General features: G+C 51.0%; 2 protein-coding genes across 2 annotated transcripts in view; one reads left to right on the top strand and one right to left on the bottom strand.

The window, feature by feature from the left end:
* Positions 1-677: 677 nt before the first annotated feature.
* The window catches only part of ACSF2 (acyl-CoA synthetase family member 2), a 54,493-nt gene continuing 31,330 nt past the window's right edge, over positions 678-23,840 (bottom strand). Inside the window, exons 11-16 of the mRNA XM_077833216.1 lie at positions 3,831-3,938; positions 3,531-3,682; positions 2,753-2,894; positions 1,363-1,473; positions 1,011-1,079; positions 678-913 (exon numbers count right to left, since the gene is read on the bottom strand). Of these exons, the coding sequence (XP_077689342.1) occupies positions 863-913; positions 1,011-1,079; positions 1,363-1,473; positions 2,753-2,894; positions 3,531-3,682; positions 3,831-3,938 (633 nt within the window). The 3' untranslated portion in view covers positions 678-862. The remainder of the gene's footprint in view (positions 914-1,010; positions 1,080-1,362; positions 1,474-2,752; positions 2,895-3,530; positions 3,683-3,830; positions 3,939-23,840) is intronic.
* On the top strand, positions 17,580-23,732 carry CHAD (chondroadherin). The gene is made up of 3 exons (XM_077834351.1): positions 17,580-18,359; positions 23,205-23,368; positions 23,591-23,732. The coding sequence occupies exons 1-3, from the start codon at positions 17,580-17,582 to the stop codon at positions 23,730-23,732; spliced, it is 1,086 nt and encodes a 361-aa protein (XP_077690477.1).

Raw genomic sequence — 23,840 nt, forward strand, 5'->3', positions numbered from 1 at the left:
GGGAGGGCTGGGAACAGAACCGGTCCTCTGACTCCATCCCTTCCATTCAGCTGCAGGGAACGGGGCCCTAATCCTCACACGAAGCTCAGCTCCTAACCCCCTCTGAGTTCAATGGAAGTTAGGAGCCTAAATACCTGGGAGGCTCTGGGTCCCGTTTGCTGTTCACGAGGACACCCCTTGAGCGCTGAGGAAGGTCAGACAAAGGCAGAGCGTGGCTGGCTCTTCCTAAAGCCCTTTCTCCTGATTCAGATCCTCACTCTTTGGACAGTGGCAGGTCCAGGGCAGCATCATATCACCCAGGAAATCTAGTCTCACCTTCCTTCCGAGTAATGCAGCTACGCTGGAGTTTTCTTTGCCAGGGAATTGAAGCATAGGTGGCCTACAACAGCCTCAGGCCCTTATGGGGCAGAATCTTTTAAATATTTAAACATGAATCATTTGTATTTCTCTAGCCCCGCCCACCACAGGATCTCAAAACACTTTGCAGCCCCCTGGAAGGTAGGGAAGTCTCATCATGAGACATACACAGATTAGAGAGACCTGCAGAGGCCGTACCAAAGGATTGGCAGTCAGAAGTAGAACCTGGTCGTCTGGATGCCCCCTCCTTTGGTCTACCCTCCATCCTTCTTCCCCCCACTGTTCTTAGTCTTTATGAAAAGATCTCAGTTGGAAAAAGAAAGGTTTTCTTTGTTTTAATTGACAGCATCACCAGGCTGACTTCAGGTAGCCAGCGGTATAACGTGGTGGTGGGGGCAGGGAACCAGCTCCCAGCTGCTGTTCTTGGCTTGGTGTGGATGGAGACACACCAGACTGGCTGAGGCAGGTCCATTCGTGCTTCTCTTTGGATCCTCCACCTTTGTGTTCAGAACAGAAGTTGCTTCTCCATCTGCTCTCTCAACTTGTATTTCTGAATCTGGAGTTAGAGCACAGAGGACAGAGTCAGAGGAGAGACAGCCAGGGGGATCTAGTCTCCGGCGCACCAGAACCCCAGTCCATGGGCTATCCCTTACCTTCCCTGAGACGGTGAGTGGATATTTCTCCATGAACACTATGTACCGAGGGATCTTGAAGTGAGAGATCTGAAAAGAGAGAGCCGACAGCTACAGCCTGCAAGTAATAACGGACAGGGCATCGTCTGTCACCCCTGGTTACAAAGGGCAGCGTTATGGCAGTCACTGCTCCTGTCAGGAATACGTGGGACCAGTTTCAGGCCTGATGCCCAGTGGGTGTAGAGGACTTCGCTGACTTCCAAGGAGCTGTGGCGATTTACTCCAACTGGGGATCGGACCCTTAATACGCTGAGTTCCTGAGAAAAGCAAAGCAAACGTGGGCACGGCATGGGAATGGATGGGGAGTTCCTACCTTCCCTTTGCAGAAGGCTTTAATTTCCTCCGCCGTGCACTCCTGCCCAGCCTTCACTCTGATGCAGGCACAAATCTCTTCTCCCATTCGCTGGTCCTTCACGCCAATCACCTTGTTGGGAGGGAGGGAGGGAGGGAGGACATCAGTCCTAGGAAGTGATCTTCTCCCAAGAGTCATCTGGCCCCTTCCCTTCCCTAATGGAAGCTCCTTATCCCTTCCTCGGGTCAGTGCTCTGTCCCCACCCTCGGCCCTCACTTTGTTTTCCTGGCTGAGGCACTGTGCTCCAGTCATTAGAATAGCGGACTGAGAGCAAGGCCTCCTGGGTTCTATTCCCAGGCCTTGGGCAACCTTCTCTGTACCTCCATTTCCCCATGTGTAAAATGGAGTCCCTGCTTCAGAGGGAGAGCTGTGAGGCTTAATTAACTGGAGTGCTTTGAGAGCCGCAGATAAAAGGGGTTACAGAAGGGCAAAGCTTATTAATATTGTAAGCTCGGTTCCCCATCCCCGTACACAATCCCCAGCAAAACCCTATCATGGCTGAGCTTACAGGCCTACTCTGTACCGAGCTAGGAAGGTCAGATCATTCCACGTAGGAGCTGGATTTCCCCTAAGCGATTCCCCTCGAGTTTGGCTGCACAATTTCCCTGTCTCCTCTCCCACCGTTCACCATCCCAAGCCAACATCCTGAAATTCCAGACACACAGAGATCGTGCTGACTCCCAAGGCAGTGACCCAAAGCCCCGGAAAGTGAAGCTCTTCCATACTGGGGTTATTGCACTGAGATGCTGGAGCAAACACAGCTGTAATTAAAGAACTGGATTATTTATGGGTTAAACAACAGCTGGTCGTGCAGCCAGCACACCCAGGTGTGGTTTGTCATGGGAACTGGAGGATGTTCCCAGCAGATCTGGAGCAGCTGGCCACAGCTTCTTACTGGATGGACAATGGAACCCTCAGTGCAACTCCTCTCCGCAAAGACTCAGCACAGGGAGAGAGTTCATTCTGATTTCTTGGTTCATAATTTGTGGTTAATGATAATGTGCCCTTCCATAAGGCCTTCCCTTGGTGGATTTCACAGCACTTTCCAGGTGGCTGTGAGTTTAGAAATGAGGAAAGGAAGAGTTATCTCCTGCTTGGCAGACAGGAAATTGGAGCGCAGGGATTTTGCCCAAGCTTCCAATGAGTCTGTGACAAAGAGAGGAACAAAACCCAGGAGTTCTACTCTCACTCTTGGATTTTAAGCCCAAAGTCATCCTTCCTCTGTATATCAGATCGCCAGCTAGGTGAAAAGCTGAGCATGGATGAAAGCAAACAGGCTCCTCCTGACATATGTCCTGGATGGCAGCATGCCCGTTACCCCCACCCCACCATGCCTATCCATCCTACTCACCTGCACCTCCTCAATCTTGGGGTGGGTGTGTAGAAACTGCTCGAGTTCTGCTGGGTAAATGTTTTCCCCTCCACGGATAATCATGTCCTTGCAACGACCTACAATTTTGCAGTAGCCATACTTGTCCAGGACAGCAATGTCCCTGAAACAACACCTGAGTCAACTTCATAGCCCTTAGTCCAGATCTCCCAGCTGACTGGAGAATGGCTCATCCATCCAATCAGCCCAGAGGAAGTCTTCCCACTGGCATATTCAGAGCCTAGAGCTCTTAATCCTGACCACCAGGAGGTTAGACTTTCCACTATCCAGTCCATAGAAGATGCATCACTGTTTCTGCAACCCCAAGAGGAGACTCTCATGCAGGGATCAAAGGATTCCCAATAACTCTAACGTCCAGTAACCTGCATCAGAATTCAATCTAAACTAGAATTGCTTCCATTCCCCTCCCTTTCTCTATGTTCCCCACCCACATATGCATCTGCATCTGGTTATTTCATGGGAACAGCGCAAAGACACATCTAGCGCAGTGTCCTGTCTCCAGTAGTGGTTTGTACTAAATGCTATGGACCAAATTCTGCCCAGGTGTAAACTGGTCCGACTCCACTGAAGTTCATGGATTTGGCCATGCTGCCAGTAGAGCTGATTCTGGCCTGTTACTAGAAGTTAATGCTTCCCACTCGGACACATCCATTCCCATCCAATGCCAGACACCTGCGCCCTCCCTCCAGAACAGAAGTAAAAGGGGAAAGAGTGGATTCTAGGTAGTTCCCAAACTCACCCAGTCTTGTACCATCTGTCATCAGCGATCACTTCATTGGTTTTGACGGGGTCTTCCCAGTACCCCAGCATGACGCAGTAGCCTCGAATCTGGAGTTCCCCAGGGCTGTTCAGAGCGGCAATCTCCCCGGTTTCAGGATCCTCAATCTTTGCCTGCAACACAAGAGAGACAGGCTCTTCAAGCACAGTGCAAGTCCCATGCTGGCTGCAGCTCAAGGAATGAGGAACGGCAACAGCAGCCGTGCTCTGCTGTGGACTGTAAAGCTGGGGCAGCAGGGTAGGTGGGGAAGATCAAGTTCACCTCTGTGTGGGGGAAGATGCACCCCACCGTCTCAGTTCTCTGGGAGATGTTGTCCTGTGGGAATCCCATGAAGGTGACAGGGCTATTCTCTGTGGTCCCATAGGCAACCTGCAAACACAAAGGTGTGGGGGATATTCATCAGGGACTCTGCTGGGAAACAGAAACAGCCAAGTTCTACTTTGAAGGTGGAGGAAACTAACTGTCAGTACAGGAGAGGACATTGGGGATGCAGGAGTTCTTCACAAGTCATGGGTCACCAGGCAAATGCTCCCATCTTCAGGTGTACATCAGGGCAGCTCCAGATGTTACTACCTCCGAAGCCACTACTGAAAAACTCGCCCCAGGAGACAGGAGGATAAAGAACAATGAGACTGGACCCCCTGGCCATGGTCCTGCCTCTGCTCCACCACGGCAAGCCTACCAATGTTCAAAACCTCCCTATCTTCCAAGACCTGCTGGAATGATAGTGATGCTCACAACTCACCTGCCTTTCATGGAGGATCGCAGATGCTGTCTCCCCACCCTCTGGTCTCACATGGTCTTTCCTGCCTCTGCTACTTCTCACAAAGCCCTGTTCTGTTTGCTCCCTGCTATCCCTGTCTGATTCGAGACTCCTGTCCCCAAGCTTCTCTCTCTGGTTGTGTCCCCATGACCATACACTCTCATTGTGCAGGATTCACCTTGGATCTGCCATGCAAAATAGTACACTTTGGACACCACCCCTTGGCACCTGGAAAGAGTGTGCCCTGAAAGAGTCTCAGGCCAGGCCCCTGTTGGTGACAACCACACTCTCAATCTGTCAGCACAAAGGTTTACTTTGATCCTTTTGTGCGCGGGCATCAGCATCTCTGGTCCCCTAATCAAGGCATCAAGAGACAGCCCAGAGCACTCAGTGCAGCTGCATTTGCAAACATAAAGCATCCCAGTGGGGCAGACCGACCTCGCCATGACAAGGGCCCCTGGAATGCTAACCTAGCTGTGGGTTCTGAGACACCCTTGTTGATAGGTTACTCCTTCCATCAAGAAAAACTCCAGCTCTATTGTTCATCTCAACAATCTGTACATTGGCAAGGTCAGAAGCTCCTGTCACCAGGAATAAGCTGTGAAAGGGACGTCTGTGAGGCTTTGAATAACATTTGGCATTTCAGATATTGTGTCTGCAGCTACGGAGACCCCCTTAAATGATAGCACTGAGATGCAGCAATGAGCTCCGTATTGGAGCTTTACTGATTTCCTTTGGTCCTGTCCTCCTCTAATGGTGGGTGGGCTACAGATAGCGATTGATAAGCCTGCTACAGCCTTTGCGAACAGACCCAGCTCTGGCAGTGGAGGATCTTGGCATTAGATCCAGCGGTCCCAGGTTTGATCGCCGCTGTTGACATCGCCGCTGTTGACTCCCAAGGGCACGGTGTAGCTTCTGCACTGCATGGGTCACCATGCAGCACTTGCTCTACTTCCAGGCCACCATTTGCACAAGGTATTTGAGGTGCCTTGTTTTTGGGGAGGTCCAACTGGAGATGCCTTAAATGGGCCTGTGTTTTGGAAGGTAAGCACTCAGCCCTTTCAGAAACTCAAGAGGCTTTAAGGTGACTCAGGTTGGGCACCCAACCACGAGTTGCTTTTGAACACCGTGTGCAGAGCTCAGTGTAATATCTAGGATGGATTCTCTAGGGGAAGCCTCTTCTTCAAGTGCAATGTGATTCTATAATTCTAACATGGAGGGGATTGTCTCCTGGACATTGCAGTGGCCATCCTGTTGAAAAGTGATATCACTGCAGCCCAGAAACCCAACAGGAGCAACTGTGAACATCCCTTTCCTGCCAGGCCTAACAATGGTTTAACAGCCAGGAGGAAACCTGCAATGCTGAATGGTTAAGAAGGACTTCTCTCCCACCCACTAGATGCGAGAGCTCTCTGGCTGGACCTGCACCGCATTTTACAACTGAGACATAAAACAAAGGTCTTCAACACTTATTGAAAGCCTCACTGCACTCTGTGGTGAGGGCTGGGGTATTAGTCCAGGAGTCCCGGCCAAATTCTGGGACACTACTTTCTGCCTCCCTAACCCCCCTGCAATTTCAATTGGATACAACAGAGCACCTGGCCGCAGTGCCAGGTGTCGTCGGGAGTGGTGTGCTGCCCCATTCCCCTCTACATGTCTGGGAACCCGCTCTGTGTTCAAGCTCAGAGACGTGCGCATTCCAAGTGCTCGGCTCGCCAGGTTCTAGCCCAGGGGTTCTCAAACTAGGGGTCGAGACCCCTCAGGGGGTCAGGAGGTTATTACATGGGGGGGTTGCGAGCTGTCAGCTTCCACCCAAAACCCTGCTTTGCCTCCAGGATTTATAATGATGTTAAATATATTAAAAGGTGTTTTTTAATTTATAAGGGGGGTTGGACTCAGGGGCTTGCTATATGAAAGGGGTCACCAGTACAAAAGAGAACCACTGCTCTAGCATACCCCCCATCCCGAGGCTTCAGAGCCTGCCTGAATGTATACACTGCTGTTTTCAGCACTGTTGCAGAGCCCCCAAGGCTGGAGTCTGTAGACTCACTGCTGTGGGTTACTGCTCACTGTGTGGATGCTCCCAGTGAGCCACAGAGGTCACTTTGCTAGAAACCCAAGGTGGAAATCCCCTGGGCAGAGAGCTCAAAGCTACCAAAGATAAACCAGCAGTTCTCAACTCAGCCCCTAGGGGCAATCAAGTGTGAGGGTACTAGGAGTCTCTGAGACCCCTCACACTGTCCCTCTGCCTTTAGGCTGCTGCCCTCTAACTCTAACCTCCTGCTCTGGCTGCTGGCCAGGTACAGGGGAGTTTCTGTCAGCTCTCAGCCTTCCCATCCCACCTGCCCAGCTGCCTGAGGTGCTACCAGGCTGGTGTTCAGGGCCTGCTGCTTCTGTTCTCACCCAGCTTCCAGCTTGCCTCGGAGCCTGGTCCCCTCTGACCTCAGGTAGCTCTTTCCTTGCCTGTACTCTGGGGATTATGGAGCCTTCTGCTGCAGACCAAGTAGGTTCATTGCAATATCCTTTACTTTCTTTCCCAGTTGCTGTATTCCACCCCAGAGGTGGCTGCATGTTGTTGGTGGATGAAATGATGCTTGTATAAAAGACATATGTCAATTTAGGTTTGAAGACATCCTTGGGGATTTATAGATTTTTCAATGCTAGAAGAGACTCCTAGGATAATCTAGTCTGACCTCCTGCATAACCCAGGCCAGAGAACCTCACCCTGTAATGTTTGCATCAAGCCCATAACTTCTGTTTGAGCTGGAGCCTATCTAATCTTGAAAGACTTCAAGCGATAGAGAAGTCACCAGGTCCCTAGGATCCTTTGCCTTGAAGGGAGCTATAGCAAATACAATAATATAGCTGATGGTAAACCCTGCTAGGGATGTATGGGACCCATCAGTCTTCAGCAACCTGATCACCCCCTGGATTAGCTCAGAAATGCTAAGTGTCATTTTAAAATTACAGCATCGCAGTTTGTTTGGTGACAAATGCTGCTTTCTCTGTGAATTCTGAGTCTTCGTCTAAACTGGGAATGAAAACTACCTTAGCAGAATGGTGCAGTGTTTTGTTTTAAACACGGTTTACAAACATTTCCAGCTACCACTGTATAAATATTGACCAGTGTGGATCAGGCAACACTGTTTAAAAAAAAACAAACTCTGCTCCAGTCTCAGCAGTGAACATCTGAGAGGCAGAGGGTCCAGTGCATAGAACTGGGAGTCAGGATGCCTGGGTTCTTTTCCCAGCTGGGCAACATTGGGCACATCTAGTCACCTTTCTGTGCCTCAGTTTGCCCATTGGTACAATGGGGATAAAAACGCTCACTCCCTTTTGCCCTCAAATGATGCTGATAGGTTGCAAGGGCCTGATTCATCATTGTGTTACTCAAAATGGAATTCCGTTGGGGTAGGACTGGAGTAGAGATCAGGGCCCTAGAGCACCAGAGGGGTCATTGCACCCTATTATTCTATTGGCTGGGGGCAAGCGGAGGGACAAAACCATTGTGCTCCCCCTGCTGGCTCTGCAGCAGTTGTTACACAATAGCGCTGGGGGTGCACAATGATACTGGGACACCAACAAAACTCCAAAGACATGCTTGTTTCAGTTCCCTTAACAACACAGGGAGAAACCAGCATCTTGGCCCCAGAGGGAAGGGAGGAAGTGGTTGGGAAAAGTAAAGTGCTTTTCAGGCGTCAAAAAGGGTGTAACAAACAACAGAAAGTCAAATAACAAACCAAAGAAAGTACTGAGGGCTCTCACGCTGGCTCCGCCAGTCCAGCCCCCAGTGACCGAGAGGATGGATCTCATTATCCTATGCCGGATGTTTTGTCTAGCCTTGAAGATCTCAACTGAAGTCGATTCCAGACCCTCCCTTGGCATCTAGCTCCAAACAGTCCTTAACTCATCACCCTTCTTGTCTCATTCGAATGTTCACTGGGGCGATGAGGCCTAGCTCTGCTGGCCTCAGCACTGGGTATACCTGAGCTCTCCGGAGTTGCCCCTCCATTCCAAATTTTATGGGACTGACCTGGATTTTCCAGGTCGATTTTACTGCCCCACAACGACTTCTGGATATGTTCCAACTTGGATTACAATGTGATGTCATTAGCTTCCAGAGCAACAATGTGATCTCTCTGCCGCAAAATCGGGCAGCAAACAAGTTTGCCTTGTAGGACAATTCTCCAAAGGTGGCCATATTCCTGCAGATCCCACCCACCCAGATAGTCACAAGACAGTCCCAGTCTGAACCGGCTTAAAGAATCCCCCAAATAGCCAATGCAATGTCCTCGCTGTGTCATAATGGCTTTGCCCCAGAGCAGCCGTTTCAAAACCAGCAACCAAACCAGCCTGGCAGACACAACACAGGCGATTGCTGCTTTCCTGCATTGCTGAAAATCAACCTCCTGTTATTTTACTGTCAGGACAAACTGCTCCTGGTGGTTTGGAGTTCAAGCTGTTTCTCTTCTTTCCAGGCCAAGTTGCATTCTTGAGGCTCGTAAGTATTTCCCCAGCCTGGCTAGAGTTTCAGAAACTCCACTCACTGGCGAGCAATGAGGCATGTGACAGTTACTTGGTATTTTATCAACACCTTGAAAAATGCCTTCACTATACAACTCACCCATTGACCTGACACAGGGAGAGGACAACCCGGGGTGGGGGGAATACAATGCACATTGAGAGAGAGAAAGCACAGAGAGACCGAGGAGGACAGAAAAACCAAGAGAAACCCCTTGGCTTGGAGGGTATCTGAAGGCTCCCAGCTGCTGGCATCCCATGAAGAAGTAAAACTGAGGACAAACTGGGCAAAATCCTGCCCCTGCTGAAGTCCATGGCAGCATTCCCATGGACTTCCATGGGGTTAGGACTTCACCTACTGCAGGCGTCATTTTATTAGTCCACTACCTTGATGATTAGACGCTCTATTAATAATCACTGTTCTGAAAGTACTCGGCCCCTGGGACCTCAGGAACAAAGCAGCCTGTATGGCCTGAAGGCCACCCACCATTCAGGTCGAGCTCTCCTTCCCCGTTCTGCACAGCTCAGCGAAGAGGGCTGAGGGCCGGGGAGGGGAAGAGGAGACTTAGATCCAGGACACCTGGTTAGATCCCTGCTCTCGAGAGCTTCAACCCCACTCCCATTCCTGGAGGCTTGTGGGTTACATTCAGGAATGGAAAGGGGAGGATTTTGGCCACTGAAGGATGGAGGGGGGGTGAGGGTTGTGGCAAGGGGACAATGGGGCACTGAGGGTAGGGGAAGGGGAAAGCAGCACAGCAGAGGACACTCTATTCAGGAGTGGGAGACACCGCCCTCCCGCCAACAATCCTGAGGTCCAGGCTGACTAGCACGCAGGTGCATGGTGTGGTGAAGGATGGAGCGAGAGCTGGGTGGGGGGCTTCAGTGGGCGAGGCAGGGAGCATCAGGGAGCTGTGGAGAAGAGAAGCCGGAGAGGCGGCTGGGGATCAGAGAGGAAGGCAGCTGGGCGGGTGAAAGATAACAGCAGAAAGCTGAGCTGGCAGAGTGTGGGTGGATGGGGTGTGGGAAGGAAGCTGCCTTGCCTACAGCTCCCAAAAAGCAGCAGCCTCGTGTTGGCTGGCCACTAACTGCGGGGCAGGGAGCTCTCCGATGGGAAGCAGGCATTTGAGGGTTCCTGACACAGGCCCCGAGCTCTAGGCACTGCAGTGAGGGGTGCTCGGTGTGGGGCCCGAGCCCTAGGCACTGCACTGAGGGGTGCCTGACGCAGGCCCTGAGCCCTAGGCACTGCAGTGAGGGGTGCCCGACACAGGCTTTGGGTTCTAGATGCGGTGGTGGCGGGCGCCCACAAACACCCCAGACAAACACCCTGCTGGATTCTGAAAATGTGAGTGCTGAGGGCCCCTGGAGCTGAAACTCAACCATCACTAAGGGCGAGATTCTGCCTCAGGCTGGTTGGGGGCTCTGCAGCACCTGGGTCCCTAAGCAGAATTCTGGCTGATGGAGCCAGAACTGCCCCAAGGAGCTCCCAGATAGCCCACACTGTACTGCTCTGCAGCAGGTGCAGCATACGTCCTGCTCCATCCCTTGTCCATTCTCCTGGCCTTTGCAGAGAGTAGGGGAGGCCATAACCCTGCTCTCTCTCACCACTGTGCAGGGGTGTAAAGTTGGGGAGGAACTCCCTGTGCATCAACACATAGGCTGGCAAGAATCTGGCCCTATGCTATTCCCTCCAGCTAGAGACAGAGGGCCTTGCCTCACATCCCTCTTACACCAGAGTAATCCTACTGGTGTCAGCAGAGTTATTCCTGATTTACACCAGCGTGACTGCAGACTCAGAGCCGAATTCACACAGGGGACACTGGCTTATGGGACAATGAGCTTTTTAGTGTGGGGTGTTTCAAGTGTATCAAGTTCTACACGGGAGGACATGCTAATAAAAATGAAGCATGGAGGAAAGGGAAGGGACTGCCTCTTTGAGCTAAAACAAGACACCAGAACAGCCCTTCCCTGAGACGCCAGAGAAATACCCTCAATCTATATTTACCCTGTTTTTAAAAGCTGTGTATTTATTGGCTTAGCCCACAAAGGCCTCTGCGGAGAAGCAGAGGAGAGTCACACATTTGTAAATTACTAGGAAGCGGATTCACCTCTTTGTAGAACAGCAAATGTTTGCAGAACTGTTAATCAATTAAGAAAGAGGGGAGTGTGGGATAATCCCTCCTCTTCTGAGATGTCTCAGCAGCGCCAGTCCTGGGGGATCTCCAAGGGCCAGGGCTGAACAGGGGCCCCAGCAAAAGAAACACTCACACTAGACCCGTTGTCACCACCACACCACATGCCACCCATGAGACACTGGCATACACCAGGCAAGCTGTGAACTTCTGTGGCTCATTGCCCGTTTGCTGCCCAGTCCTTACTCATCCCCAGTCAAGGGCTGTGAAATTCAATGAGTAAATACCAGCTCCTGCCTGCCTGGCAGCAAGACACTCAAATACAAACAGCTGGGAGCCCATGGGCCCCACCCAGCAGCTGTGTGTGGTGCCAGCTTGTGCAGGACACCAACCTGCTCCCAGTCTCCTGCAGGAATCTGCTCACTGAAGCAGGGGAGTCAAAAACATTAGCAGAAAGAATTTACCTTTTATTAAACTTTTATATGCATTAAAGTGGAACGTGAGACCAGACTCCGTTCCCCTGACGGCAGTGTCCAGGCTCCGTCCCCCAGTAGGTGTGTTCCAACTGGAAGGCACACAGCAGCCATTTAACCTCTGCTGGGTCAAATGGGCTGTATGAGGTGTGCCCAGCATGGCGAGACCCTTCATGGAATAAACCCGATCACCCAGCCCCTTGCATCTGCATTACTGCCCGGCCCATTGTGTTCAGGGCCCCATTGTACTAGGCGCTGTACACAGACAGAGGGAGAGGCAGTCCCTGCCTCAAAGGGCGTACAATCTAAAGAGACAAGACAGACACTGGGTATGTCTACATTGCAAAGAGAAGTGGGTGTTCTTAACTCGGGTTAAAACAGACATAAAGACACAGTGACTCGGCCCCGAACTCAGATCAGCAGCTTGAGTTCAAACCAATAGAGCTACTAACCTGAATTAAATGCAAGCTGCCAGGTCTTTGCTGCTATTTTAACCCGAGTTAACTAACCTGAGTTAAGAACACACCTTCGTTTGCAGTGCAGACACACCCACGGGGTGAGAGAAAGGAAGGACTAGCCCAGGGGTCTCAAAGTCAAATGACCACGAGGGCCACATGAGAACTAGTACATTGGCCCAAGGGCTGCATCGCTGACCCAACCCCCGCTGCCCTGCCCCGCCCCCAATCCACCCCTTCCATGAGACCCTGCCCTGCCCCACCTCTTCCCTGCCCCCATTCCAACCCCTTCCCCGAAATCCCCACCCCAACTCCACCTTCTCCCTGCCCCAGGGGGTGCAGGAGGCGTGCAGGGTGCGGCAGGGGGCTCAGGGCAGGGGGTTGGGGTGCAGGAGGGGTGCAGGGTGCAGCATGGGGTCTGGTGCAGGAGGGGTACGGCAGGGGGCTCAGGGCAGGGGGTCGGGGTGCAGCAGGGGGTTCGGCTGCAGGAGGGGTTCGGGGGGCGGGCTCCAGCCCGGCGTGCACTGGGGCCAGGGCAGGCTCCTCCAGGCCACGTCTAGCCTGGCTGCGCCTCCAGGCACCACTCCCCGCAGCTCCCATTGGCCGGGAACAAGGAACTGCGGCCAATGGGAGCTGGGGGGGGGGCGGTGCCTGGAGGCACAGCCAGGGCAACACACCGACCCCTATGCCCCACCCCCCCAGGTCCCTGCTGCTTCCCGGAGCAGAGCGGGGGCAGGGCAGGGAGGGAGGGAGCCTGGCCGGAGCCACTCTAGGTAAACGCTGGGGCTGCAGGGAGGCCGCAGAAAATAAACATGTGGCCCACGGGGTTGAGACCCCTGGACTAGCCAAATAGTACAGATGGGGAACTGAGGCACAGGGAAAACGAGTGTCTTGCCCGAGGTCACACAGGGAGTCTGTGGCAGAGCCAGGAACTGAAACCAGGTCTCCTGAGTCCCAGTCCAGTGCCTGACCCCATAGTTATTTATTTCCATCTATGCATTCAACCTATGCTCTGGGCATCTCTCACGAGACATTAACAAATACAGAGTACATAAATAGCTGCAAATCCAGCAGGCTATCTTCATCCCATCCAAAGTACCCCATTCCCCTGCAAACACTGTCACCGCACATCCCCTCCCAGAAGACAGTGGAAACAGATGGCGCTCTGCAGTGTCCCCTAGACTGAGGAACAGGGATTCAGGCTCACTGGGACAGGGATGTGAGCACATTCCAAAGCAGGGCCCCCCCCATGAAGAACACCCTCCCAGCGGCTCAAAACCAGCACCTCAAACTCACCCCGAAGGCAAAGGGCAGGTAGCACAGCTCCTGCAGTCGTGCGCATGACGAGATACATGCTCTCAGCAAGCAGGCGGCTGCACTCCGCACTAGCATCCACTTCTGAAAGGACTGAACGTGCAGCTCCATGCACTGTGGGAATCTAATCTTGCAGCAACAAAGGCCTGGATGAGGGTAGTGGGGTGAGCATCCCAAAAACAGCTGCAATCTCTTGGCCAGATGGAAATGGAAAAAAGCTATTCTGGCAGCTGCTGCTATCTAATCATCTAACAGCAGCTGGAGGTCTGATCCAATTCCAGCTGGCAAACCTGAGATGAGCACTCTTTGCCCAAGGGGCATATATACGCTCTTGGCTCTAGCTTCTCAGCCTGTGCACTTTTATGCTCCCAGTTAACTAATTCCTTGCCTAGTGGTGTCAGACAGATGTCTGGCCAATGGGTACCCACTGGCCTTCATCTGGGGACAAAGATTCCCATCAGCACGTGCAGCGAATTTTGGAATTTCTTCCTGTTTCTTCACACCATCGTATAGGGCTGGGTCAGACTCATGCAACACGTGCATCATTTCAATGGGGGTTTGTGATGGGGGCGGGGTCAAAGTAAAGGCTGTGTCCCTGTTTACTGGGAGCTCCTTAAATCCAAGCATTGACACAGGACAGCAGGGAACAAATCCCAGAGGAGAGCTGGGTAAGAACAGTGAAATAACCATGAAAAATCCTTTGAATTCTGAAGCAAACTCTCTTAGATGGCGGCTGTGCCCCTTTTGTGTTTGCTTTTGATGACTATCCTCGTGAACAGTCAGGCTCACTGGCAAGAAAAGCTCAAAAGCAGCCAGTCCACACCCATATGCCAAGCTGGCACCTCTCTGAGCCTACCGTCTCATTCTATAAACCCTCAGCTTTCATCTGAAAATGTCTCTAGCTGTTGTGGTTGTGAAGAGAACCTCCAAAATATCAGGGATGCAGGGATAAGGCTGCAGGGAGCCTGGAACAACAGCTCTGAAAGGTGTGAGCTGCCCCGTTCATCTCAGTGAGGGGTTAACCCAGAGGTCCAGTGATGATCGTTTAAGTGTCACCACTATTAACTATTTTATTGCTGGTGTAAGAAAGGAGAGGGCAGGTGACAGCTGCATGATTTAACTGTAGGCAATGTCTCATTTTGGTGCAGATAGCACCATTTGGGAGGTAGCACCCCTTTATTTCCTTCCCAGCTAGGGAGCAGTCAGGCCCCAGGAGCCTAACAGAGCCCAGGGATATGCTCAAGCCCCACTGAGGGGGAGTCATGCTCAATGAGCCCACTGGAGCCCACAGAGCTGCTGGAGCCAGAACATTTCAAAGAAATAAGCCTGAGTGGTCTAACAAAGCCACCCAAAAAAGTGGGGGGGCCGGGTTAGAGAGCAGTGTGGGGGCACGGTTTGCATCATCACATTGGGCATGGGGGCAGGGTTTGCATCTTTGCATCGTCACGCGTGGTGCCCACCCAAAAAAATGCACAGGAAAAATAGCAGCCCCAGAGTTAAGCGGAAAAGCCACCAGCCACAAGTGGGTAAAACACCCCACCCCATCTTTAAAGGGCAAACCCAAGAGTCCCTTAATTTAAACCACTTGGCAACCCAAAGGTGACACATATGGGAGGAGCTTATTTTATGGGTGGAGTTTGGAAAAGTACCACTATCTTTATTCTCAGTCTGACCCCTGCTGGCAGGCATGTCCATGGAAACCAAACTGTTAGTTAACATTGTGAGGAAGAGGGGGAAAGTAAACATTGAAAGGTATAAGGCCAACTATTTACACAGGAAACCTAACTCTGAGAGTTACATTTATCCAACCAAGGAACAGAGATATACCATGTGACCTAGGTGTCCAAACAAAACAGCTGCATTTCAAATGCTGCCAATGAACTGTTCACATACAAGATACAGCTCAGGTATTATTAATAGAAATTATTCAGAAAATAACTTGGAGTAAGTCTGAGAAAGCCGCAGTCTGTTCACAGATAGAAAGAGAAAGATGAAATTTTGGGAATTGCTTTACTAATTATTCCCATGATGTAGGGGAGTTCTCACCGCACGACGGAGCTCCCAGTGGAAAGCCTGGGAAAGAATTTCTGGGGTGCCACTTCTTTAGTTGCTCCAAAGTCCTGATCAGGAATCTCAAAGAGACGTTAAATTACGTGGACAAGGTGAGTGAGGCAATATCTTTTATTGGACCAACTTCTGTTGCCTCACCCGTCTTGTCTCTGTAATATCCTGGGACCAACGTGGCTACAACAATACTGCATTAAACTAGGTGTCAGAGTAGTCAATGCACTCGCCTTTCAGTTCTGGAGACCCCGTTTCGAGTTCTTATTAGGCCACAAACACACACGTTTTGTGCCATCTGTTTAACAGATGTCTGACCACAGAACAGCTAGCTCGAAAACCCAGGCTTCCTCTATTGTTCCATCTCAGGACGCAAACCAGTGAGAACTCCTCACATACCGAGGATGGAGAAGAGGATCCAGGCTTTGATTGGCAGCATGCTGCCTGGCCGGACTGAGGAGTACGGGAAGAGCTGCATGGCAAGGTTTGCACCAGATTGTCTACATTACATCTCCAGTCAGCCAATGTTAGCTGTCTCTAAGGTTCAAGAGAAACAAAGTTCACCCCCAAAATGAAAAAATAAAGTAAATAGCCCCATTAAAATGTTCATCTGCAAAACAGAGGCTTGGATGCTGTCAGCCAGTTTGCATAACACCCTCTGGAGCATGCTCAGGAGGGATGGCTAATTCCACATCTCAACAATGGAAAAACCCAGAGATCCCTGTGAATAAGTCAGTCTCTGTGTCCTAAGTCAGCCCTTGGATTTCCTCCCTTTCTTGAGACTGTCTCGCCTCCATAAACACTCCGTCGGGGCTTTGTAGCCAGCTTCAGAGGTGGAAGCCTCAACAAGCTCCCAGTTATGTGCTCGGCTCTCAGTTGTTTGCTACTGCCAGGAACTGGCTAGAAACCAGCTCAAAATGTTCCATTTAGCACCTCCACACCACAATTCCTCCCCTGATCTCTCCCCTCTCACACTCAGACAGGGAGAGAGACCTAGAGATCCTACCTCCTTCCCTTAATTCCCCTCCAAGGGGAGAGCAAGGGGCACCCTCCAGATCTTTAATCCACCTCCTTGTTGCTATTCTTTGTAATCCCTTAACCTGACCAAAGAACCCAGCCCCACTTCCTGTGATGCCATTAGCCTGATGTGACATGAGCCCCTTCACCAAAGCCATCATGTCTTCCCCTCTCCCCTACCTCTGTCTCAGAAGCCCCAGGTGCTACCTGAAAACCACACTGCACCTTAGCTACTGCTCCCCAGGGTATCACAACATCGGGGTCACAACCCCATTATTCCATTCTGGCTACAGTTCTCCCTAACGGGACATCAGCCAGTCTCTGTCCCCACCACATCATGGAGGTCTCAACTGCTGCCCCATCACCAAACGGCAGGGTGTCTGTCCCCCATAGCTCACACCGCCAGAGTCTTTCCCCACTACCATATCACCATGGGGCTAGCTGCCCTTCAGTCCCAGGCTGGTCAGACTGTGACTAGCTCAGCAGGAACTAGGCTTCTCCCCACCTCATCTTTCTCTGACCATGACAGATCCTGAAGTCCTCATCCATTATTAGCACTACAGTGGCACCCACAATACACCCGGAGCTGTCCACACACTGAACCTACCCCCAATTGCTCCCAATCTCACTCAATCCTCGCACAGGAAATAAGTGGGAGATGGACAGAATAAGGATGCCAGGGTTTGTCCCTATATAACAACAGGGTTCCTCCCTATCTTTAAAGCCTCTGAAAATAGTTCAAGATTCCACCCATGTTAAAATGTCACCAGTAAACACTTGGAAAACTTCAGTACAGGAGGGGTGGGCCCTGTACCAGTTATGATCCCTGCCATACCCCCTGAGTCTGGCACTGAAGGGGGACAGGTTCTGTGTCCCCTATCCCTGGACTTGGTTCTCCATCTCTGAGTCACCGAGGGTTTTATCACCACCTGCTTCAGTGGGGAGCGAAGAGATCCCCCCCAAAAGGCAGATACACACGCTGTTTTCTCTGCCCATTTACCTCCCTGTCCCATGGGGAAAACTGCTCCAGCCTGCTGTCTGCAGCACAGCAGTGGAGATTTGAAGAAGCCCAAAGGGGTTAAAGTCACACTGAACTCCCAAAGTCAGTCGCTTCCAAGTCAGAGTCTGGCTGCTGCCTGCGGTTTGTGGGAAGGGATTTCGTTTTTTAATAACAGCATTATAAATAGGGCTGTGTTCAGCTTGCTGCAGACTCTCACTCGCTCGTCTCCCTCCTCCTGCCGCTGCTCTTCCCTCCTACACGGATCCCTGTGCTGGCCATGGACCGGTCAGCCTTCTTCCTCAGCCTCCTCAGCTTGCTGGTGTGCCTCCTCCCTATTCTCCAGGCATGCCCCTCGAGCTGCCACTGCCATGGAGGAGAGCTCCAGCACGTCATCTGCGACAACGTCGGGCTGAAGAAGATCCCCAAGGTGTCCGAGCAAACGCGGCTCCTCAATCTGCAGAGGAACAACTTCCCCGTCCTGCCGACCAACGCCTTCAGGGAGATGAAAGGGCTCGTGTCCCTCCACCTCCAGCATTCCCAGATCAAGGAGATCTCCAGCAGCGCCTTCCGGGGGCTGAAGCAGCTTGTCTACCTTTACCTGTCCAATAACGATATCAGCGTCATCAAGATGGGTGCCTTCGACGACCTGTCGGAGCTCACGTACCTGTACATGGACCACAATAAGATCTCGGACCTGCCCAAGGGGCTCCTCTCCCCACTCATGAACCTCTTCATCCTGCAGCTGGGCAGCAACAAGATCCGAGAGCTGAGATCGGGGGCCTTCAGCGGTGCTAAGGACCTGCGCTGGCTCTACCTCTCTGACAACTCCCTCTCCTCCGTCCAGCCTGGGGCCCTGGACGACGTGGAAAACCTAGCTGTCTTCCATCTGGATAAGAACCAGCTGAGCACTTACCCAGTGGCTGCAATGAGCAAGCTGAGGGTAGTGGAGGACCTGAAACTTTCTCACAACCCCATGAAGATCATTCCCGACTATGCCTTCCAGTCCTTCGGGCGCTACATGGAGACCCTCAGTCTGGACAACATGGGCCTGGAAAAGGTAGGTTCCTTTCCACCCTCCCTCCCCTTTCAAATCGAAACTTAGGGCCTGGTTCTCTTCTCACTTACAATGCTGTCACGCTTCTGTCCTGATCTGCATGGGTCTGAGGAAAAGGAGACTCAGGGTCACAGTTTCGGCAGAAGGGTGAAGGGTTCACTAGCAATTAAAAAAGGCACCTGAACCTTTGAACATCCACGTGATGAATAAAAACGAGAGGACCCCCTCCTCTTGTGCTATGGGATGCTAAGCTCTCCTGGGCTCACTGAGCCCAGCGGAAGGGCGGTGGGGCCCAGCTCCAATGGGAAATGTATTCTGGTGCTCTGAAATAAATGAGCAAAGACCTCCCAGCCTTGGGAGGTGGGGTTGGGGAAATGAGAGGCAAGGGGCTGCCCCGTGCTCAAACTGGCAGGACACAGTGGACTGGTAGAGCTGAACTGCCCTGTCTCCTGAGCTGCAGCCTGTACCTGCTGTCGGTTCGAAGTGTGGGGGGGAGGAGATTCCTCCAGAAGCATTATGAATAGCAGCAGTTTCTTCCTAGTGCAGTGCAGACAGGTACCCAGTGCACACATGTCCATCTTCTACCTTTTTTTTAAAAAACCTCCAACTTTACACTCTATAAAGAAAGGTTTGTCTATTGATGAGCTCTCAAGAGAAACTCTTGCAGCCTTTTACAAAGAAGCCCTGTTTCTACCCAGAGAGCAGGAGGGACATTCAGGTAACCCAGCAAAATACCCCTCTTTTTCTCATGGAAAAAGTCAGGGCCACGGGTAGGAGCATCACGCTGAAGGAGCTACTTGCAACAGGACCCCTGGAATACCAGGCAGTAAAGGCACATATCCAGCTCAGGAAGGACAGCACCTCAAAGCAGCAATGTCCCACACTGCTCTGTTGGGATGCAACAGGATGATGAAAGAGCAGCTCACAACATCCCAAGATGCCGTGCCAAGAAGCACAGGGATGGAGAGTATCCAGGGGAAATAGGATAGCACCTCACAGCAAGGCAGTACCCCATCATGTGGTGCAGAGGGATGGAGAACATCCCAGTGAAAAAGATGAGCGCCTTCTAGCAACATGGAGCCAGCATCATACTGTGCTGGGGTGTGCAGAGCATCTGCATTCAGAAGGACACAACCCAACAGCAGCAGAGAGCTGCCCAACGGTGTTGGGAGTTAGAGAACATCCACGTTACAAAGGCAATACAGCATCCCAGAATGCCAAGCTAGGAAGCTGGAATTTATCCAGGTTGAGGAGGACAGTATCTATAGCAGCACAGTGTCCCTTCGTCGACATTTCATCTCTTTCCTATTCTCGAGATTACAGTCCCCATATGGATTGGTGTAATCAAACTCATTCACCTGGAAATTATCTGCTGACACATCTATAGAAGGACTCCACAGATGACGAGCATGTCATCCTTCAGTGACGCTGCCATGTCACTACTGGGGGCATCAACTCAGATTCTATCTGGTCTCATCACGCATAAATCAGAAGATACAGATTAAATGTGAAACTAGATGCAGAGACACCAGAGACAAGATGAGATTTAATGAGTCCAAGATGTTGGGATGCTCAACAGATGCAAGCGCTCTTTATACCGTCAAGGAATTAGCTTAACAAACTGGAAGTCTATGAATTCAGTCTAGCTATGCAGTGACCTTGTTAATCTGGAGAACAGTACCTTGGGCATGAGAATGGAATTTTACAGCAAACAGATGTCGATTCAGTTCTTCCATCTGTTTGATCAATACGTTGCTAGCTAGAGATGAAGGGTTTAGTCATTGCTGACTTACAGGCATGCATTGCCCGAAGTCCATAGAGTTATATTCACTCTCACCAGTGGTGAACTTGCTCAGTGGATCGATGGTAGTTCTTTGTTATGTGTATTATCTCGTGCTGCATTGCTGTTTTAACGGGGTTGTCTCGGTATAATTCTGCACATTGACTGTCCCTCATCTTTCATACTTTTTGCCATCATTTTAACAACATTCCAATATAAAAAACTACCTCTGATATCATCTCACATCTCCTGTAGCTTCTTTCAGATTGGAGAGATCCAACCACATGTAACTGGTCGACAAGGTGCATAGAGGAACCATTTCATCCACCAATGCAGTCCCTTCTGGGGTGGAACACAGCAGCTGTTTCACAGTGCACACACCACTTCCTTTGTATGCAAAAGTGGAAAAGAATGCCAGATCCAACCTAAACTGCAGAAGGAGTTTAGCTAGGCAGAACAGAATTATACAAATTAGCCAAGACACGAGGGTTAACACCGCTAGCTTTGCAAAAAAGTGCTCTTGATGCTTTAAGGACCTACTAGTGGTCAGTAATCGACAGGAACTTTGTTTGAGGTCTCATATGAAATATGGCACTTCCTGCAGCCAAGTGCCCTCATAACAAAGTCTGGACCATTTGATTAGTACAACCGAGAGAGGCATGCCACCAGATGATCATTCCCATTTCACTATGAACACGGTCAGCCATGGTTGCTCCACGGTTTTCATTTTTTCACTCTAAAGGTATGTCTACACTGCAGTCAGAGGAGCAACTGCACCCATGTGTAGACACACCCGAGCTAGCTTTGATCTAGCTAACTTGAATAACAGTAGCAGTGAAGTCGTGGCAAGGCATGTTGTATAAGCCCACCTGGGACCCTGGGTAATTATTTGAGCAGCTAGCCCATGCTGCTGTGGCTTTGCTATTGGTTTTTGAGCTAGCTAGATCAAAGCTAGCTTGGGTACCTCTACACGTGCTGCAGCCACACCTCTGACTGCAGCCTAGACACACACAAATTAGTTTTCTCCTCACGCTTGCCAAAGGCCTTGTATCCATATGACCCATGTGATCCATATGTATGTATGTGAGTCTCCCTGGACACAGTGGCCAGGTGATGGTGGTATTTAAAGTATGCAATGGTGATAATATCTGTGTTGCAGCCATTTCCCCACCCCACCCCCCAGAAATACCATTCTCAGCTCCTCTTCTCTGATAGGGTTGGATTCTTCTGTGTGGTTTCAAAATTCTATAGCCACTCGGATGTGCGAAATTGTTCCAGATGAGAATCCCTGTCACTGTTGCAATTAACATCACCATTGTCACACCAGAAAAGAAAGAGATCTTAAACAATTTTGCAACTCTAGTACTGGGAAGTCCTCTCACACGCACGGAAACAAAGAGACCTGACTCTTCTCCGAAGCTTTAAACAAAGATATTATGACACCCATTTCTAACAGGGCTCAGTACCATATTAGCTATGTGCCCCCCCAAAAGTGAACAATAATCATCTTGCATCTACAAAAGGACCTTCATCTTGAAGGATCCCAAAGTGCCTGAAGCTCGGAGATAAAGCACAGCAGCTGTTTAACAACACATGGCAGCATTACAAAACAATTGGAACAGGAAGTGAAGTAGAATGCCATATTAGATTAAAACCGCAGGGGGAATTTAGGTGGTCAGAACGGAATTACTCAAACTGGAATTTGGCCAGGACACTGGCGTCAAACACCCATGCTGCACAAAGCACCAGAAGTGGTCAGGACCTTGGTTTCACATCTCATCAGAGAGACAGCACTGGCAGCAGCATAGTAGAACCCGCTGGGATTTATTCTGTGCTGAACCATAGGGGGCTGTCACCTGCTGACTTCCCAAGACTACTCGCTGCAGGACTTCGGAGGTCTCTTATACAAGCACTAATCCAACCCGACGCTGCTTGGTTTGTAAGATCTCCCAGGTTTGCAGCCTGAGATGGCATAGCTGCAGGAGCTGGGACGCACACTGAGAGGACATGTCTGAGGAGTGATCAGTGAGACATGAAAATACACAGATGGGTATTTGACACAGAGCTTTCTGGTGGACCGATGGATGCATCTCTGGAGATAACAAATCTGTTTTCTCCCCTTCCCACGGTTCTGAAAAGAACAGGAAAGGGGGGAAGAAAACAAGTTTGTTATTGCTAAGAGAAGCACCCATGCAGTCAACAGTTTCCTCTGTAACCAATGGGCTGCAGGAAAGTTTGCGCTGATGGGTTTGCATTTTACACAAATTCTTCCAAACTAAGTGCCTATGGACAAGTAGGATTGGGATGGGGAGAAGGGGAGATGGCTAACAGGAGGTGCACAATTGCCAGTTTTCTCTCTCTGGCACACTGCATTTTACTCTCAGTGCGTGAAGGGGGCTATATTTTAAAGCCTGCCCATAGGCCACGAACACACAGACTTGCAAACAACCCATTAGGGAGGGGAGGGAGAGAGAGAGAGGTGAGGAGACCAAGGCACTGGACGCCTGCCCTGCTGCATCTACAGCACTCTGAAGCCAAGTGTAACTTTCCACTCAGAGCCCACGGGGCACTGCCAAAGCCTACAGGCCCTTCAGACTCCACAAACACTCCCTCCATCAACAGTTCCATGAGCGGGAACGCAACAGGGACTGGGAGGAATTCCAGCCCTGGAAAGGTTTGTACCCAGGAAATGTCGCGGCCCATTTAGAGAGGAGGAGCATGCTTTAGAAACAAATGGGACTGGCCTGACCTCAGCTTTTCTTTGGGCTATATGGAGGGGCCTGTGGAAGGCAAGGAGCAAATGGGGAGGGGCTTGGGCTTTAGCCACCCTGTGGTGGGAGGAACTAAAATCCATCACTGAAAAAGAAAAACATCTTCCATGCTTCTGCCTCCTGAATCCTTCCAGAGGGCCATGGAGGAAATTCCTTGCTCCTTACCCTCTCCCACTCTCTCCAGCCCCGCTGCTGTCACTAAAAGCCATGAACACAGGCGGCCTGGAAGAGAAGGGAATGGAGAACATCCCCCACTCGCCCGAGTCACAGCAATCCGCATCTCCCCTTGTGCTTTAGTTTTCAGATAAAGCATTTGCTGGAGTGACCACACTGAAGACTGTTCACATCGAGAACAACAGACTTAACCAGCTACCTGGGAACTTCCCGTTCAGCAGCCTGGAGAACTTCACCCTGTCCAATAATCCTTGGCACTGCTCCTGTCAGCTAGCAGCTCTGCGCAAGTAAGAGACACTCACTTCTCTCTCTCCCCTACCCAATCTGGTGCCCACTGACCAGATCCAGGGGGAAGGTCCCGGTTAGTTGTGCCCGGTGAGGAGGAAGAGGAAATACCAATAACTTGACACTTGGTCAGTAATGCAGTTTCCGGTCTCCTCTGGCAGCCCACGTGAGCAGTAGTCTGTCCCCTTCTGAAGCTTAGGGGTTTTCTGTTTGTCCTTCCCCAGGTGGTTGGAGTCCAGCCGCTCCCGCCCTGATGCGGTTTGTGCCTCACCATCTCAGTACCGAGGGCAGCAGATAAGAGACACTGCCGCACTCCGCAGCTGCAAACTCCCCACCAGGAGGCCCAGGAAAGGAAACCGCCATTAAACAGGTAAGAAGCTTTTCACAACCACACCCTGTTCTTCTTCCTTCTCCTTCCATCTCACACAGACTTAAACCAAGTCCTGGTCCCCCTGAAGTCAATGGGAGTTTTAC

This window comes from Eretmochelys imbricata, chromosome 14, assembly GCF_965152235.1.
Source record: "Eretmochelys imbricata isolate rEreImb1 chromosome 14, rEreImb1.hap1, whole genome shotgun sequence".
NCBI classification, from domain to species: Eukaryota; Metazoa; Chordata; order Testudines; family Cheloniidae; genus Eretmochelys; species Eretmochelys imbricata.